Here is a 15,495-nt window from a genome sequence, read left to right as displayed (position 1 = left end):
AAAGCCTCAGATCTGCATCCCCAGAAGGCTCCTGCGCTGTCTCCGCTCCTTTCACAGTCTATAGCAAGGAGCAGCAGCAAGGGTCAGGGATGAGCCATAGGCACTAGGTCGGGGGGCAGAGGCTTCAGGAGGAAACCCAGCCCCCAGAGCAGAGGGGGATAGGAGGCTTTTTCTCTCCTTAGCCACGGGCTATAGCTCTGAGAGCTCTGTGAAAGGCCTCCCCGCCCACAGCCTGGGGAAGGGGAAGGAGTCTCAGGTTCTAGCTCAGTTTGGAGGAGGATCACTGGACCCTAGAACCACTCGCTGCCCTTTCCCGGAGAAACCTGTGATGCCCAGAACAGGGCTGAGATAAATGCTGACAGGAGCCAGGAATTGCTTCCCTGGAATAGCAGCAGAATTGGGCAGCTGGAAATCTCCCCGAAGGAGCTGAAGCCTTGGTGGGTCAGACATAGATGCCCCAGGTACTGCATGGGGGGCTTAGGTTTGTTTCTGGACAAGAGCAGTGAGAGTTTTATTGCCTCAACATTTCAGTAGAAAAATTCAGACCCAAAGTGTGTGTGGTGGGGAGGTCGATAGCGGTTTCTTTGGGTTTGATTTAGTTTGTTTTCTCATTCTCGTTGTAAAAGCCCTGGGTCATTTTGATGGGAACAATGTTTGTGGAAGGCCAAGGACAAGTAAGAAAAGTTAAAAATCTGCGTTGGAGTGAGGGGGTCTGTGTGGGCCAGGGCAGGGGTGGAGATTTTCATGGGGAGGGGGTTAGGGGATAAACGAGAGGCTTTTGCGGGAACACAGGGGGATGTTTTGCAGTTTAACCTCCCCACTTTCCTGTGCTGCCCAGCTCCGACCCCACTGACACCCCTGTGACGAAGTGGGAATTTTCTGGATGTTTTGTTTGCATCTTGGATATACCTCAGTTTCCCCTATTTGTTGCACGATTATCTAGGTTAAAGGTCCAAAATGTGGGGTGCCCCCTGCCAGGGGGATGGAGTAACATTCAGAGGGATGCAACTGGGCCCGGGCCAGCCCCTATGGGGGTGGGGAGGAGGAGCCACCCAGCTCCACTCTTGGCTCCAGCCCCAGCTCTGGCCCCTGCCTCAGCCACCTTACCGCTGTCTGTGTCACTTCCCCTTAGCTGCGGCCCCACTCCCAGCCATGACTCGGGGGGAGCATGGACAGGGGTGGGGGGCATGACCCTGAAGTGTTTTGGGACCACTGATCTCGGTGGTGGGACAAAGGGGTTAAATCTTGGCAGAGACCCCCAAAGGGCAGGTGTGGCTGCTGTCGAGCTGCCTGGGCCCAGACAAAGGCCACAAATTCTGTCTCCTAGCAACCGATGGCCGGGGCGCACCTGCTGCAAGAGGCCAGCTGGCTGGGAGCAGTCGGAGAATAAAGAACGAGCTGGAGGCCAGGTGAGCAGGTTGCCAGGGAAACAGGACAAAGGCCAGACGAGGGGCAAAGGGCCTGGCTGAGTTGGGCTGTTGGGAGCAAGGAGTCTGCTGGTTGGGGACTCGAGGGGAGAGCCCAGGCTCTGAGTTCGGGGTCTGCCCAAGATGGACGTTGCTGAATCTTCCTGTGCGAACACAGAACTTTCCCAGGCTGGATCCCAGACCCCTAACGAACCTTCTGTTGTACAGCGCTGGCTGAGAGTCACTGGCGACTGTGGAAGTTGGGGTGCAGGACTCCCCTTCGGGGGGAGGGGGGGAGGCTTTCCCAGGTGTCCGATTCAGGTGGACTCACTGCAGGAAGCTCCTGGTGTGGAACAGGGGGGCTGAAAGGTCCAAGGTCAGTCCCAGGAGGTGCTGAAGCCAAGGAGGCTTCCCCCAGTGAGAGCGTCCCCTGGGGGGAGTCACACTGAGGAGGCTCCTGCCTGGGTTTGACTCCGAGCTGTTCCAGAGCACGGAGCCTGTGTGCCCGTCACAGCCCCCCAGCATGTGACCTACAGGCTCCACTCTGGCAAAGCTCCCTGTAAATCAGAGACAAACTCCCCCCTTCTCCCAGTTACTCTCCCCTGCAGAGAACCCAGAGCAGCTCCTGCCTCGCTGGGTCTCCTGCCAGCCACAGCTGGCCAAGGAGCTGCCCGAGTGCAGGGGCAGTGTCAGTTCCGACCTCACGAGTACAGTGGCGACGCTCCCTGCCTGTCACGGGGAGGGCTGGATTCCCTGAGGAGAAAGCTGGGATTGTGACACCCGTGTATGTCTGCAGCGCAATTAAACCCCACAGCTGGCCCAGGCCGGCTGACTCGGGCTTGCCAGCCTCGGGATCCAGGGGCTGGAGCCTGACCACTGGGACCCTCCCCCCTCGCTAGGTTCAGTGGCCGATATACTGAAGATGAGTTTGTAAGTGGGGAATGTGCACTGGGTGCTGCCACTGGAGAGACACTTCCCAGCAGAAGACCCACCCAGTGAATGTGATCTACTCTAAAAACATGTGATGACAGAAAGTCAGCCTGGGGCTCTGGATTTATCATCTCGCAACGACTCGATTCAACTTGCTCAGGTTAGAAAGAAATTTGTGTTTTTTTATTGTGAGCCTGAAAATTGCCTCCAGTGTGAAAGTCAGAGTGGGATTATTTCACGCTCACGCACCCTTATCACTAATGAAGGAGTAAAGGAACGTGCAAACCAACGAAGCCTTAACATGTCATTTGCATCCTCAAGCCTGTCCCTGTGGCAGGATCTCAAGGACAGACAGAAATGTTACCCGGTGTCAGGAGGAGAGAGGAAAGCACTTCCCCTCGTGTATTTCCCCAGGCTGTTGTGCAAGGCAGCAGAGGCGCTTTACGGCATTTTCTGTCACTGATTTTTTTCATGTTGGTGTGGGAGGAAAGACTTAGACCTGCCCACTTTTTGAACATGTGAATGTGAAATGACCAGATGATGAGTTAACAAATGATGCTGTTGCACAGGATTTGACTGGAACTAGAAAACAAAAAGCCCTTAAAGTGGAACTCTTGGGTGAATAGAACGAGCTGATTTATAGTCGGCCTTGAAAGGCAATAGACTGGTACATCGGGCAGAACAGCCTGGTTTGGCTGGTTCATGGGTTAGCTGCTTTCCTGATAAATTGCAGAGGGTTCAGAGAAGAGCCACAGGAATGATTAAAGGCTTGAGCAGGAGAGGAGTTTAAAATAAACCGAACCTTCCCTGCTCCTGCCGGCTGTGACTGCTGAGGACATTTTCCTTCTCTACTCCAGAGTCTCTCTTCTGCCAGATTCTCAGCAAGTCAGGCCCCTGCAGACTATGGCAGAGCAGTTTGGTATTGCTGCAGGACTCACAATGTAAGAGTGCAGCTGCTGTAGCACCTTGACTGACCATGGGCTAAATCCTGCAGCCCTGGCAGCCCAGGATAACCTCCCACTGGTGGTGATGGGAATTTAGCCTTTGTAACGATCTGCTGGTACCTGAGGTCTCAGATGTGAATTAAACTGGGGGCAGACACAGCTCTATCCAAACAAGTGAAGGATGTAAGTGAAAGAGCAAAGCTGGCCCTGGGGAGCTGCTGCAGTCCCATCACCACAGCTGGAAGGGAACAGAGGGAAAACAGCTGGAGCAGCACAGAGAAAAGGAAGTTTGTCAGTGAGATCAGTAGCAATAAATGTGAAGTGAAGGAGTGCTTTCTCCTCTGTGCTGACAGGTTTGAATTGTGTTACTGTACTATGAGATAAAGCTTACAATATCCTGCTCTAATTTCAGGATGGGTCTGTAACCATAATTAGTCTCTGTAGAAGTGGGACTTTCAAAATTCCCAAGGAATTTAAGGGTGGGGTTCACGGTTGGTCACCTGAGGGAGTGCAGTAGAATTCAAACCAAAGACCAGAGAAGCGAGAACAGGGATTGTGGGACACCTCCCGGAGGCCAATCACAGCACTGTAATCGACCAGGGTGTCTACACTGGCACCACGGGGCTGTAGTCCTGGTGCAGAAAGCTGCACGCCTCTCGTTGGGAATCCCTCTGATTTACTGTTTTTACAGAGGGTGAAATGACAATTTTTCCTATCCCTGCCCTGTTCCTGCTCTTTGTATTAGTTCAATATATTTTAAGTGAGAAAAATGGTAGAAAAAAAATCTGCTCTCCAGCACAACTTGAAGCAACATCAGAGCAACTGGGAATGAAACAATTTATTTCCAAAAGGGGAACTCGATGACTAACAATGGCTTTGAAATGGGGGAACAGTATAACCGTGATGCTCAGGGTTTGTTTAGACTAGGAAAAGTGATGGAATTTAGGTCAGTTGAAGGGGAAAGCTAATGCCAACCACTGCACCTGGGCATCTGTTCTACAACTATAATTGTCTTTTTACATCAAGATCATTAACTTGAGCAGCCAATGCCATGTACAGCCCTAGTAGATGTCAGACACAGATAGATTTTGCCTCAGTGTACCTTGTTGGGATCAAACCTCCAGGAGCTGATGAACATTCCGGGCTCAAAAGGAAAGGAGTTGATAGAAAAGATCACAGGACTGACCCCAAAGAAGGGTGAGCTGCAAAAGGCAGAAGCAGGTAACTCATCTGGGGGAGCTGAGAGACTACGGTGAAGATGGTGCGAAAATCACAATGTGGGAATTAGAAAATGTGATTTTTTTTTTAAATTTTGCCCAGCCCTAGTCAAGGGATTTATTACAGTTCTCTCTCATGTGGATTTTCTGATGTCTGATAAGGAGAGAGCTCTGATTGAAGCTTTTCCCGCACTCAGAGCATGTGTAGGGCGTCTCCCCTGTGTGGATTCTCTGATGTCTGATAAGGTCTGAGCTCAGATTGAAGCTTTTCCCGCACTCAGAGCACATGTAGGGCGTCTCCCCTGTGTGGATTCTCTGATGTCTGATAAGGTCTGAGCTCTGATTGAAGCTTTTCCCGCACTCAGAGCACGTGTAGGGCGTCTCCCCTGTGTGGATTCTCTGATGTCTGATAAGGGCAGAGCTCCGATTGAAGCTTTTCCCGCACTCAGCGCATGTGTAGGGCGTCTCCCCTGTGTGGATTCTCTGATGTCTGATAAGGGCAGAGCTCCGATTGAAGCTTTTCCCGCACTCAGCGCACGTGTAGGGCGTCTCCCCTGTGTGGATTCTCTGATGTCTGATAAGGTCTGAGCTCTGATTGAAGCTTTTCCCGCACTCAGAGCACGTGTAGGGCGTCTCCCCTGTGTGGATTCTCTGATGTCTGATAAGGGCAGAGCTCCGATTGAAGCTTTTCCCGCACTCAGCGCATGTGTAGGGCATCTCCCCTGTGTGGATTCTCTGATGTCTGATAAGGTCCGAGTTCTGACTGAAGCTTTTCCCGCACTCAGCGCATGTGTAGGGCGTCTCCCCTGTGTGGATTCTCTCATGTCTGATAAGGTGAAAGCTCCGATTGAAGCTTTTCCCGCACTCAGAGCACGTGTAGGGCGTCTCCCCTGTGTGGATTCTCCGATGTCTGATAAGGGCAGAGCTCCAATTGAAGCTTTTCCCGCACTCATGGCACATGTAGTGTCTCTCTTCCAAGTTGATTCTGTCACTTGTTATAAGGTCTGAGTGGCTACTAAAGTTTTCCTCTGGCCTCTGCTGAGTCTCACAGGCTTTTGTTTTTTCTGGGAGTGCACACCTCCCGGAAACATTCCCTTTGGATCTTCCTGATAAAGTTCCATGTGGTTCTCCTTGCTCAGCATCTTGCTGATGGGGTTTCTCCTCCTCATTCTGACTCACCAGCCCATCACCTGATGGGAGACAGAGAGAATCCAGACACAGGTCACTCCTTTGCCGGAAAGAAAGAAAATCTCAGAGAGAGGAATGGCAAAAGGGATGAACAATCCAAAATAAGTGTGGGAGAGATCAAACCTATCAGGTGCTGATTTTCCCAAACCCTTCCACAGAGGAGAGAGGAGGGATCAGTTTTGGTGTGCATCTCATGAGAACACTCGGGGACAGCGAGACTGGGCAGGGACCTGCTGCCGGTTGTCCGTCAGAGTAGGAGGGAAGCCATGAGTGACATCTGCCATAATGATTCCACATCTGGAGGGAACAATCCTGAACTTGGAGAGCTCACAGGATAGTTGTAGGGCATCCCAAATGTTTCCTGCATTCCCGCACAGTTTTTGAGCTGGTTTAACCACCCTCACCTGTGAAGGCAGCTCTTGGAAGCACTTCTTTCTCAGAGCCCTGGAGGTCTGGGACCCACGGCTCTTCCCTCGTTCCAGCTGCGAGATCACATCAGGTTTGGAATTTGGAAACCCTACTGCAGGTAAAGAAAACGAGGGAGGTCAGTGGAATTTGTGGGATACTTGTCACAAAGAATAGTCCATGGTTTTAACCCCCAGCTCATTTTTAAGCAGTAACATCCCAAGGACAACTTCCTTGGCTCAAAGTGGCAGGAGAGTTATTATTATTATAAATCATATGCATTACCTTAGTGCCTAAGGACCAACTAACAGTGGGTACCCATTGTGCTCGGCAAAGTACAAACAGAGAACAGTAGATGGCCCATGCCCTGAAGAATTTACAATCTGAATAGACAAGACAGACACAGAATGGGGAAGGGTAGAACCCACTGTTAGAATAGAGATATTCAGGCCTGCCTGTAAAGTCTATAGTTTAAGAACTTAGGTGTACTTTTATCACTTAGCTACTTACAGGAGTATGAAAACAAAGAATCAAAATCACTGTCTGTATTTGTAAGGGCCTTCTCTCACTAGGATAGGCTGAGCCCTTGTTCTTAGGCTAAGGCCTTTGGCTACAGCAGGGGCAGCCATAAGCTGGGAAGCGAAGGGTCACATCCTCACATCCCAAACCAGTCACACTGAAAAAGACGGGTACTCACCGTTGTAACTGTTGTTCTTTGAGATGTGTTGCTCATATCCATTCCAGTTAGGTGCGCGCCGCATGCACGCTCGTCGGAAGTTTTTACCCTAGCAATACTCGGTGGGTAGGCTGGGCGCCCCTGGAGTGGCGCCACTATGGCACTGGATATATACCCCTGCCGACCCATCTGCCCCTCAGTTCCTTCCTCTTGCCAGCTACTCCGACAGTGGGGAAGGAGGGCGGGTTTGGAATGGATATGAGCAACACATCTCGAAGAACAACAGTTACAATGGTGAGTAACCGTCTTTTCTTCTTTGAGTGATTGCTCATATCCATTCCAGTTAGGTGATTCCCAAGCCTTACCTAGGCGGTGGGGTCGGAGTGAGACGTCGCAGAATGCAAAACTGCTGAGCCAAAGGCTGCATTGTCTCTGGATTGTTGGACCAATGCGTAGTGTGAGGCAAAGGTGTGAATCGATGACCAGGTAGCCGCCCTACATATTTCCTGGATGGGGACATGAGCCAGGAAGGCGGTAGAAGAGGCCTGCGCCCGTGTAGAATGGGCGGTCAGATGTCCAGCGGGAACGTGAGCCAGTTCGTAGCACGATTGGATGCAGGATGTTACCCAAGATGAGATCCGTTGGGAAGAGACCAGCATGCCCTTCATGCGGTCTGCCACCGCTACAAAGAGCTGAGGTGAACGCCGGAAGGGTTTTGTTCGCTCTATATAAAAGGCAAGAGCCCTACGGACATCCAAGGTATGTAGCTGTTGTTCCCGGCGCGATGAGTGTGGCTTTGGGAAAAAAACTGGGAGGAAGATGTCTTGATTGACATAAAAAGCAGGCATCACCTTAGGGAGGAAAGAGGGGTGTGGCCGCAGGTGTACCTTGTCCTTATGGAAGACGTATAAGGGGGATCAGCCGTCAAGGCACGAAGCTCTGAAACTTGCCTCTCCGAGGTGATAGTGACGTGGAAAGCCGTCTTCCACGAAAGGTAGAGCAGGGAACATGTGGCCATAGGCTCGAAGGGGGCTCCCATAAGCTTGGTCAACACCAGGTTTGGATCCCAGGTGGGGGCTGGGCGATGGACTTGGGGGTACAACAGTTCCAGTCCCTTAAGGAACCTGGAAACCATGGGGTGAGAGAAAATTGAACGGCCCCTTTCGCCTGGGTGGAAGGGGAAATAGCTGCCAGATTAACTTTTTATGGAAGAGACCGCTAGGCCCTGCTCTTTGAGGGACCAGAGGTAATCCAGGATAGTAGGGATGGAAACCTGTCCTGGGACCAAGTTATTCTGATCGCACTGGTGCGAGAAACGCTTCCACTTAGCGAGATAAGTCGTCCTAGTGGAAGGCTTCCTACTTCCCAAGAGGACCTGTTGTACGGAAGCAGAGCAGCACAACTCCGATTGGTTCAACCACGCAGAGCCATGCAGTGAGATGAAGGGTTTGGGTGGTGCAGGTTTGGGTGGTGAAGTCTGCCGAAGTCCTGTGTTATGAGATCCGGCCACAGTGGCAGGGGAATCGGATCCGCCACTGAGAGGTCGAACAACAGGTGTACCAGTGCTGCCTCGATATGCTGGAGCAATGACGATCAAGTTGGCTCTGTCCCTGCGGAGTTTGAGCAGGACTCTGTGAACGAAGGGAAATGGCGGGAAGGCATAACATAGGTGCCTTGTCCACGGGAGGAGGAACGCTGCCTGAGAGGGAGCCCGGGAGCATCCTTGGAAGGAGCAGAACACCTGGCATTTCCTGTTCTCTCGGGAGGCAAAGAGGTCTATGCGGGAAAGCCCCACCTCGAAGACGGAATAGATGACATCGGGATGGATTGACCACTTGTGAGACAGGAAGGACCTGCTGAGGCGATCTGCCAGAGTGTTCTGGACTCTGGGAAAAAGACGCTACCAAATCGATTGAGTGGGCTATGCAAAGTCCCACAGGTGAGTGGCTTTGACAAAGTAGGGAGGAGCGCGCCCGCCCTGCTTGTTTATGTAAAACATGGTTGTTGTGCTGTCCGTGAACACGGATACACAGCGCCTTGTAGATGGACCCGAAACACCTGGCATGCTAGACGGACTGCCCTCAGCTCCTGCACGTTGATATGCAGGTCAGCTCCTGGGGCAACCAGAGGCCTTGAGTGTGAAGGTTCCGAGGTGGGCACCCCAACTCAGAGATGATGCGTCTGTGGTTAGTGCCACCAAGGGCTGAGGAGAGTGGAACGGCATCTCTGCGCAAAACTACAGTGGGTCCAGCCACCAAGTGAGGGAGTCAAGAACTGTCCTGGGGATAGTGATCACCGAGTCTATATTGTCTCTGTGTGGACGGTATAGAGAAGGCCAGGTTTGAAGCACCAAGTCGCAGAGTTACAGCATTTGGTCACAAAGGTGCAGGACGCCATGTGACCTAATAGACCGAGGCAGGTGCGCACCGACGTTGTCGGGAAGGATTGAAAACTTCGAATGATCAAAGACATTGCCTGAAACCGTGGCAGAGGAAGGCAGGCCCTGGCCAGATTGGAGTCCAGAACTGCTCCAATAAAGTCTATTCTCTGCGTTGGAGTCAGGGTAGACTTTTCTACATTGATCATGAGGCCTAGCCTCCCGAAGAGGTCTTTGACGACACAGGTGCTGTGGATACTTGCAACTGGGAAGTCCTCGAATGAGCCAATCGTCGAGGTACGGGTAGATGTGTATTTGACGACGGTGGAGGAGGCAGCTACTACGGCCATACATTTGGTGAAGACTCGGGCCGCGGAAAGACCAAAGGAAGCACCGTGAACTGAAGTGCTGTTGGTTGACCACAAACGGAGATACCGCCTGTGCGGCGGGTAAATGACAATGTGGAAATACGATCCTTCATATCGAGGGCGGCATACCAGTCTCCCAGATCCAGGGATGGGATGATGGTCCCCAGGGATACCATGCGGAACTTGAGCTTTATCATGAATTTGTTGAGTTCTCAGGTCCAGTATCGGTCGTAGACCACCCTTTGCCTTGGGAATCAAAAGTAGCGGAATAGAACCCCTTGCCCTCATGTCCTCTGGCACCTCCTCTATGGCTCCCAGATTTAGGAGCGCATGGACCTCTTGTAAGAGGAATTGCTTGTGAGAGGGGTCCCTGAAGAGGGATGGGTAGGGAGGGTGGGATGGGGGTGGAGAAATAAATTGGAGGTGGTATCCTGTTTCACTGCAGAGGACCCAACGGTCGGAGGTCAGCTGGGACCAAGCAGGAGGAAATGGGAGAGGCGGTTGAAAAAGGAGGGAGAAGGATCCGGCAGGGAACTGGTAGGCCGCCCTCGGACGTCCCATCAAAATTTTGTTTTGGCCCCGTGAGGTGGTTTAGGGGCGCTTGACTTTGGTTTCCTGAGGGCCAGACTGTCTCCTCTGATACCCCTGCCACGCCGTGTGGCCATATCCTGACGCGGCCAGGCTGGTTATAAGGGCGGTATGGTTGGGGCGTGAAGGACCTACGTTGGGTCACCGGCATGTGCATACCCAACGAGTGCATTATGACCAATTGTCCTGAGGCTCTGCAACCTGGGGTTGGTTTTGTCCGAGAAAAGGCCCTGGTCTCTCAAAAAGGCAAATCCTGAATTGTCTGTTGCTATTCTGGGAAGGCCTGAAGCTTGTAGCCAGGAGATGCGCCTATCGTTACCCTGGATGCAAGCGTTCTGGCTGCCGAGTCCGGCTGCATCCAGAGAGGCCTGGAGAAAAGTTCTCGCCACTTTTTACCCTCCTCAGTAGGGCCGTAAACTCTGTGTGGGACTCCTGGGGAAGGAGTTCTGTAAACTTCCCACAGACACCCACAATGCCTTCACGGATTGGACAACCAGGAGCAGGGAGGTGGGTGGGTGTAGAGATATTCATACCCTTGGAGGGGACCATATATTTTCTCTCTACTCCCTAGCTGTAGGTGTAATAGAAGCTGGGATTGGCAAATTGTGTCTGCACTGGTTTGAATAGTGATGAATGGGAGAGCCACTCAAAGAGGCGCATCCGCCGATAATATGACTACGACAGGGTCCTCTATTTCAGCAACCTCTCCACTGGCAAATTCATGTTTTGTGCTACTTTCCGCAAGAGGTCTTGATGTGCCCTGAGATCAATAGGCGAGGACCAGAGGAGGATGTTCCTGCCACTGCCTCATCAGGAGAGGAGGGGGAGGAGAGGCCCGTACCAACGTGGGTCCTGAGGTGGGTCATGGACCATGAGCACCATCTGCATCAGTGTGGAATCTCAGGGTCTGCAGATTGAAGTGGATCCTCGTCCGTGCGCGGGAGGAGGATGGCTTACAGTCGCTTCAGGAACCCTGTGCTCTGAGGGGCCGGAGCGTTGAGCCACTGGTGGGGCACCTTGGGCCTCGTGATATGCCCACGGAGTCCAAAAGGCCCATTGATGAGGACCTGCTCCTGGCTTTGTGCCTCTGGATGGTGGCACTGGAATATCGATGCCCAGTCCTGGTGGTAAGAAGCACTCCCAGCCTGGGACGACATTGACATGTGTCTGCGCGCCACGGCGGGGCCGAGAGACCCTGGTAGGGTACTGCTGTTCCTGACGCTCGTCCCGGGCGGTACCGTGAGCGGCACCGGTCTTGTCGGTGCTACGAACGAGACCGACCTACCATGTCGGTGCCGGAGGTCGACTGGATCTTGAGTCCCTGTGCCGGAGTGACTGCGGACGACGGTACTGAGATCGGTACCAAGAGCCGGATCGGTATCAGGAGTATCTGTCCGTGACAGAGATCTTGAAAGTCTCCGCGAGCACACCGGTACTGCGATGGAGAGCGGTGCCGATCGCGAGCGTGCCGAATCGGGAACGGCAGGAGCGGGAACGCCTCCGAGACCGCGACCTGGAAAGACGCCTCCGTGGACTGACGGAAGGAGGCCTTATCAGCCAGCTTGCCGATGGATTGATAACCCGCACCGTGGTGCCGGGCTGAGGCTGCATCGACTGGCCAGCGCTGATGAGCCTTCTGCCATTGAGAAGGTCTCCGCGCATAAGGGAGAGTGAGCCTGACCACAGCATGAGCTACGGAGCTGTGGCACCAGACTCAATGCGGTACCGAATTGATGGTGCCGCTGCTAGAGGAGCTGCCGCGCGGTGCCGGTGTTGGCAGTGCCGCAGCAGTTACCGGGTCTGACAGATGGACTTTGATGTGTGCCCTTCTGCAGGATGGGGTCGGAGCAGTACGCCATTTCCGTTGGGGAAAGAGAGCAGTGTTGGGAGCCGTGCCAGCAGATGCCGGTGCCGAGTCCTTGGTACTGGAGCCATCCGTGCCAAGGTGCGCTCACCGATGCGGTTGGGTGGACGGTGTCAGCACCGCAGGACTATGGGCCGATTCCCATAAGGAGCTGCTTTAGTCGGAAGTCCCGCTCCTTCTTCGCTCTGGCTTGAACGACTTGCAAATTTGGCACTTGTCTGTCAGGTGGGATTCTCCTAAGCATTTTAGGAGCAGTCATGAGATCCTCACCAGCATCGGCTTCGGCACGCCGAAAGAGATTTAAATCCCGGTGCCTTGGGCAGAGTCGCACCGGTCGGAGGAAAGGGGCTACTCCCAATCCCCGCTTAACTATGAAAATACGTACTAAATACAGTAACTATGAAAATACGTACTAAAATTAACTATAACTACAAGAACTTGAACTATATACACGATAAAGAGTAAATAACTACGAGAAGCTAGGATGTGGAGGTCAGCAAAGCCACTTCCACTGTTCCAACGACCGTCACGGGCGCGGTAAGAAGGAACTGAGGGGCGATGGGTCGCAGGGGCATATATCCGTGCTATAGCAAGCGCTGGACCCACCGAGTGTTGCTAGGTAAAAATTCTGATTGAGCAAGGCACGGCGCCGCCAGCTGGGCAGACACTTACTGGAATGGATATGAGCAAGAACTCAAAGAAGATCTATATTTACCCTGAGGATATGACCCTGCTAGGACAATAATGAACTGAGAGACCTCCCAAGGGCTTTGTTAGGCATCCCAGATGTTTCCTTCAGGCACTTACAGATTCTGTGGTTTAATGCTTCACCTGTGCAGGGAGATCTCAGATCTCTCTTTCCTCTGAACCTTGAGGTCTGGGACGCATGCCTCTTCCTTGTTCCAGCTGGGAGATCACATCACACTGGAAAACTAGAAACCCTGCTCAGATGAAAGAAAACAAAAGAGTTCAGTTGATTTATAAGACTTGGGGCATAAAAACATTCTATTACTTTAACTTCAGTGCTAGTGTGACCTGGTGGGCCAGGGCAGTTCTCACTGAAAATGCCAAAAGTTAGGCAGGTTGAAAAGGAGAGCAGATGCTCCCAAAATGGTGGTTAACACTGAAGTTGAACAAACTCCACCAACCAGTCACAAACACGGGGTTATCGAGAAGCTGAAAAAAGAAATCACTACAGTTCCCTTTATTGCATCCCCAGTTCCTTCAAGCTCCTAATCAGCAGCTAGGTCCAGTACAGTGAGAGGTTATTTAAAAAAACTCTGCTCACATAAACGAAGTGTTCTTCTGACCCCAAAGGGTCAGCCACATCACCAGGTCAGTATAGGTTTGATATTACCCAAAATTCCATCCTTCCAGACAATCCTTTAGCATCTAAACTAAATGTTTAAAGGAAAGAAAGACAGAAAGAAGTTAAATGGGAAAGCAGTCAGATACATTACAAAATGGATATATCAGGTTCTGAGCAGTATTGGTGAGTTGCTGGCTTGAAAGTCTGTCTGGAACACATCCACAGATTGATGGGGTGGGCATTCAGTCCTTTGTTCCAGGTTCAGTTTGTAGAGAAGGTGCTCCAGAGGTAGGGGAAGGTGGATTGAAGACAAATGGAGATGATGCAGCTGCCCTTTATATTCCTTTTGCCATGTGGCCTGTACTTCCTGAGTCCCAAACACAAGATTCACAGCACGTGGCATGGAAAAGCCTTGAAGTTCTCATTACACAGGCATACCCCGCATGTCTTGGTGACTCAATAGGTGTATCCCCTTGGTCCTTTCCATGGGCTCATTGTACAGCTGATGACCCTCAATGGCCATCAAACAGGCTAGGCAGTGTTGATGCTAATATGTCTGGGGTGTCACCCAGAAACACTGCACAAGTCTGGAAATACAGATATACCCTGCATATCTATAACTCACAATACAAAGGTGATACAAACATAGAAACAAAAATTATCATACGTGGAAAATCATAACATTTTCACTGACACCTGGCATGGCATATCTAGCATGATTCATTGCAATTTATCAGATTGAGCACATATTATTTTATTATTAATACCAAAGTGTCTCACAATTCCATCCAGTGTCACACTTGGTAAACCAGTGAATTTCCAGGACTAGTTCCCCAGGTCCTGAAGATGCTGAACACTGTGCTTATGAGGGATTGGAAATACCCACATATCTGCTGGGAACACACACTCAGACACTGTGTCAGTCCCACACCCCTATGTTCACTCTTCTAGAAAATTATGATCAATTTTGTACTACAGTGCATGGCTTGTGAGGTATCATTTGAAAATGCATAATCTACTAAATAAGAATATTATCCTCCTGTTAAAATGTGTAGTAACACTGTATGTAAAGTTATGAGATTTTACTGTATGATATTACTGAAAAGTTGAGTAATTCTGTGAACACCCACAGAGCAGTTCTCAGAGACAGCCAGGCAAACAGCTGGTCAAACAGCCATTCTCCTGCAGGGGAAGGTGCAAGAAGACATTTACATTCCATCACAGGGACCTCTTGAGCTGCTAGGAAAAACAACACACAATTGATTTAATCAGCTCAGCCTGAGGCTCTTTTCTTGGTTGAAAGTAAGCAGGGGCAACAGCCATTGAACACTGTCCCCTGAGCTAAAAATCACACAAGCCTTTTAAAGCTTAAAACCCCAAACAATGACACACACATACGTTGCACGTTAATTCTTATTTATGAATATATTGCAAAATATGATGCAGGTCAAAAAGCAAAGTTGAACAATCAGTTTCCCATATTCAGCCTTTCCTGTTATTGTTATTACACTGGTGATATGGAGCAAGACTTTGCATGTCTCAAGAAATGTCACTACCAACCTAGGCCATTTTCTACATGGTGGGTGCAATCCAGAGCAGTGAGGAGTTGTGTCATCTGTAATCCTGGGTGAGATTCAGTGTTCTGCTGCTGGAGCTCCCTGTCTGGATACTCCCAGCCAGCATTCAAGTGATGCACCGAGAGGTTCTAGAGACAGAGAGGTCCTGGGGAAGCTGGGAACAGGAAGCATGTGGCCGGTGGGGTTCAGGAGAAAGGGAACAGGAAGGGTAGATATCACTGAATGCAGGATCTCAGCAGTGCTAGATGTCAGGATATGTCACATAAAAAGTGCAGCCCATTGGAAAACATAATCTAAACTATACATACAAGCAGAATGGGATGGAAGGTCTAAATTTAGCGGTTTCCACTCAAGAGATGGATCTGAGTCACTGTGGGATAGTTCTCTGAAAACATCCACTCAAATGTCAGCAGCAGTGAAAAAGCGAACAATGTTGGAAATAACTAAGAAAGTGATAGATACGACAGAAAATATCACATATATCATATTTGTAAAAACAGCAAATGAATCCATGATACACCCACATCTTGAATATCTGAGATGCAGATGTTGTCACATTCATTTCAAAAAAAAAGATATATATTGAATTGGAAAAGTTCAGAAAAGGGCAAATAAAAATGGATTAGGGTATGAACAGTTATGCCAG

The 15,495-nt window shown here is 50.8% G+C and overlaps 1 protein-coding gene across 1 annotated transcript in view; it reads right to left on the bottom strand.

The window, feature by feature from the left end:
* LOC120381602 (zinc finger protein 850-like) overlaps positions 1 to 15,495 on the bottom strand; it is a gene marked incomplete at its 3' end in the record, with an annotated part of 176,908 nt that overhangs the window by 95,074 nt on the left and 66,339 nt on the right. Inside the window, exons 3-4 of the mRNA XM_039499754.1 lie at positions 11,385 to 11,735; positions 4,650 to 5,400 (exon numbers count right to left, since the gene is read on the bottom strand). Of these exons, the coding sequence (XP_039355688.1) occupies positions 4,650 to 5,400; positions 11,385 to 11,735 (1,102 nt within the window). The remainder of the gene's footprint in view (positions 1 to 4,649; positions 5,401 to 11,384; positions 11,736 to 15,495) is intronic.

Source organism: Mauremys reevesii, linkage group 14 (genome assembly GCF_016161935.1).
Source record: "Mauremys reevesii isolate NIE-2019 linkage group 14, ASM1616193v1, whole genome shotgun sequence".
Taxonomy (NCBI): domain Eukaryota; kingdom Metazoa; phylum Chordata; order Testudines; family Geoemydidae; genus Mauremys; species Mauremys reevesii.
Note: the sequence above shows the minus strand (reverse complement) of the source record. Positions and strands in the feature narration are given on the sequence as shown.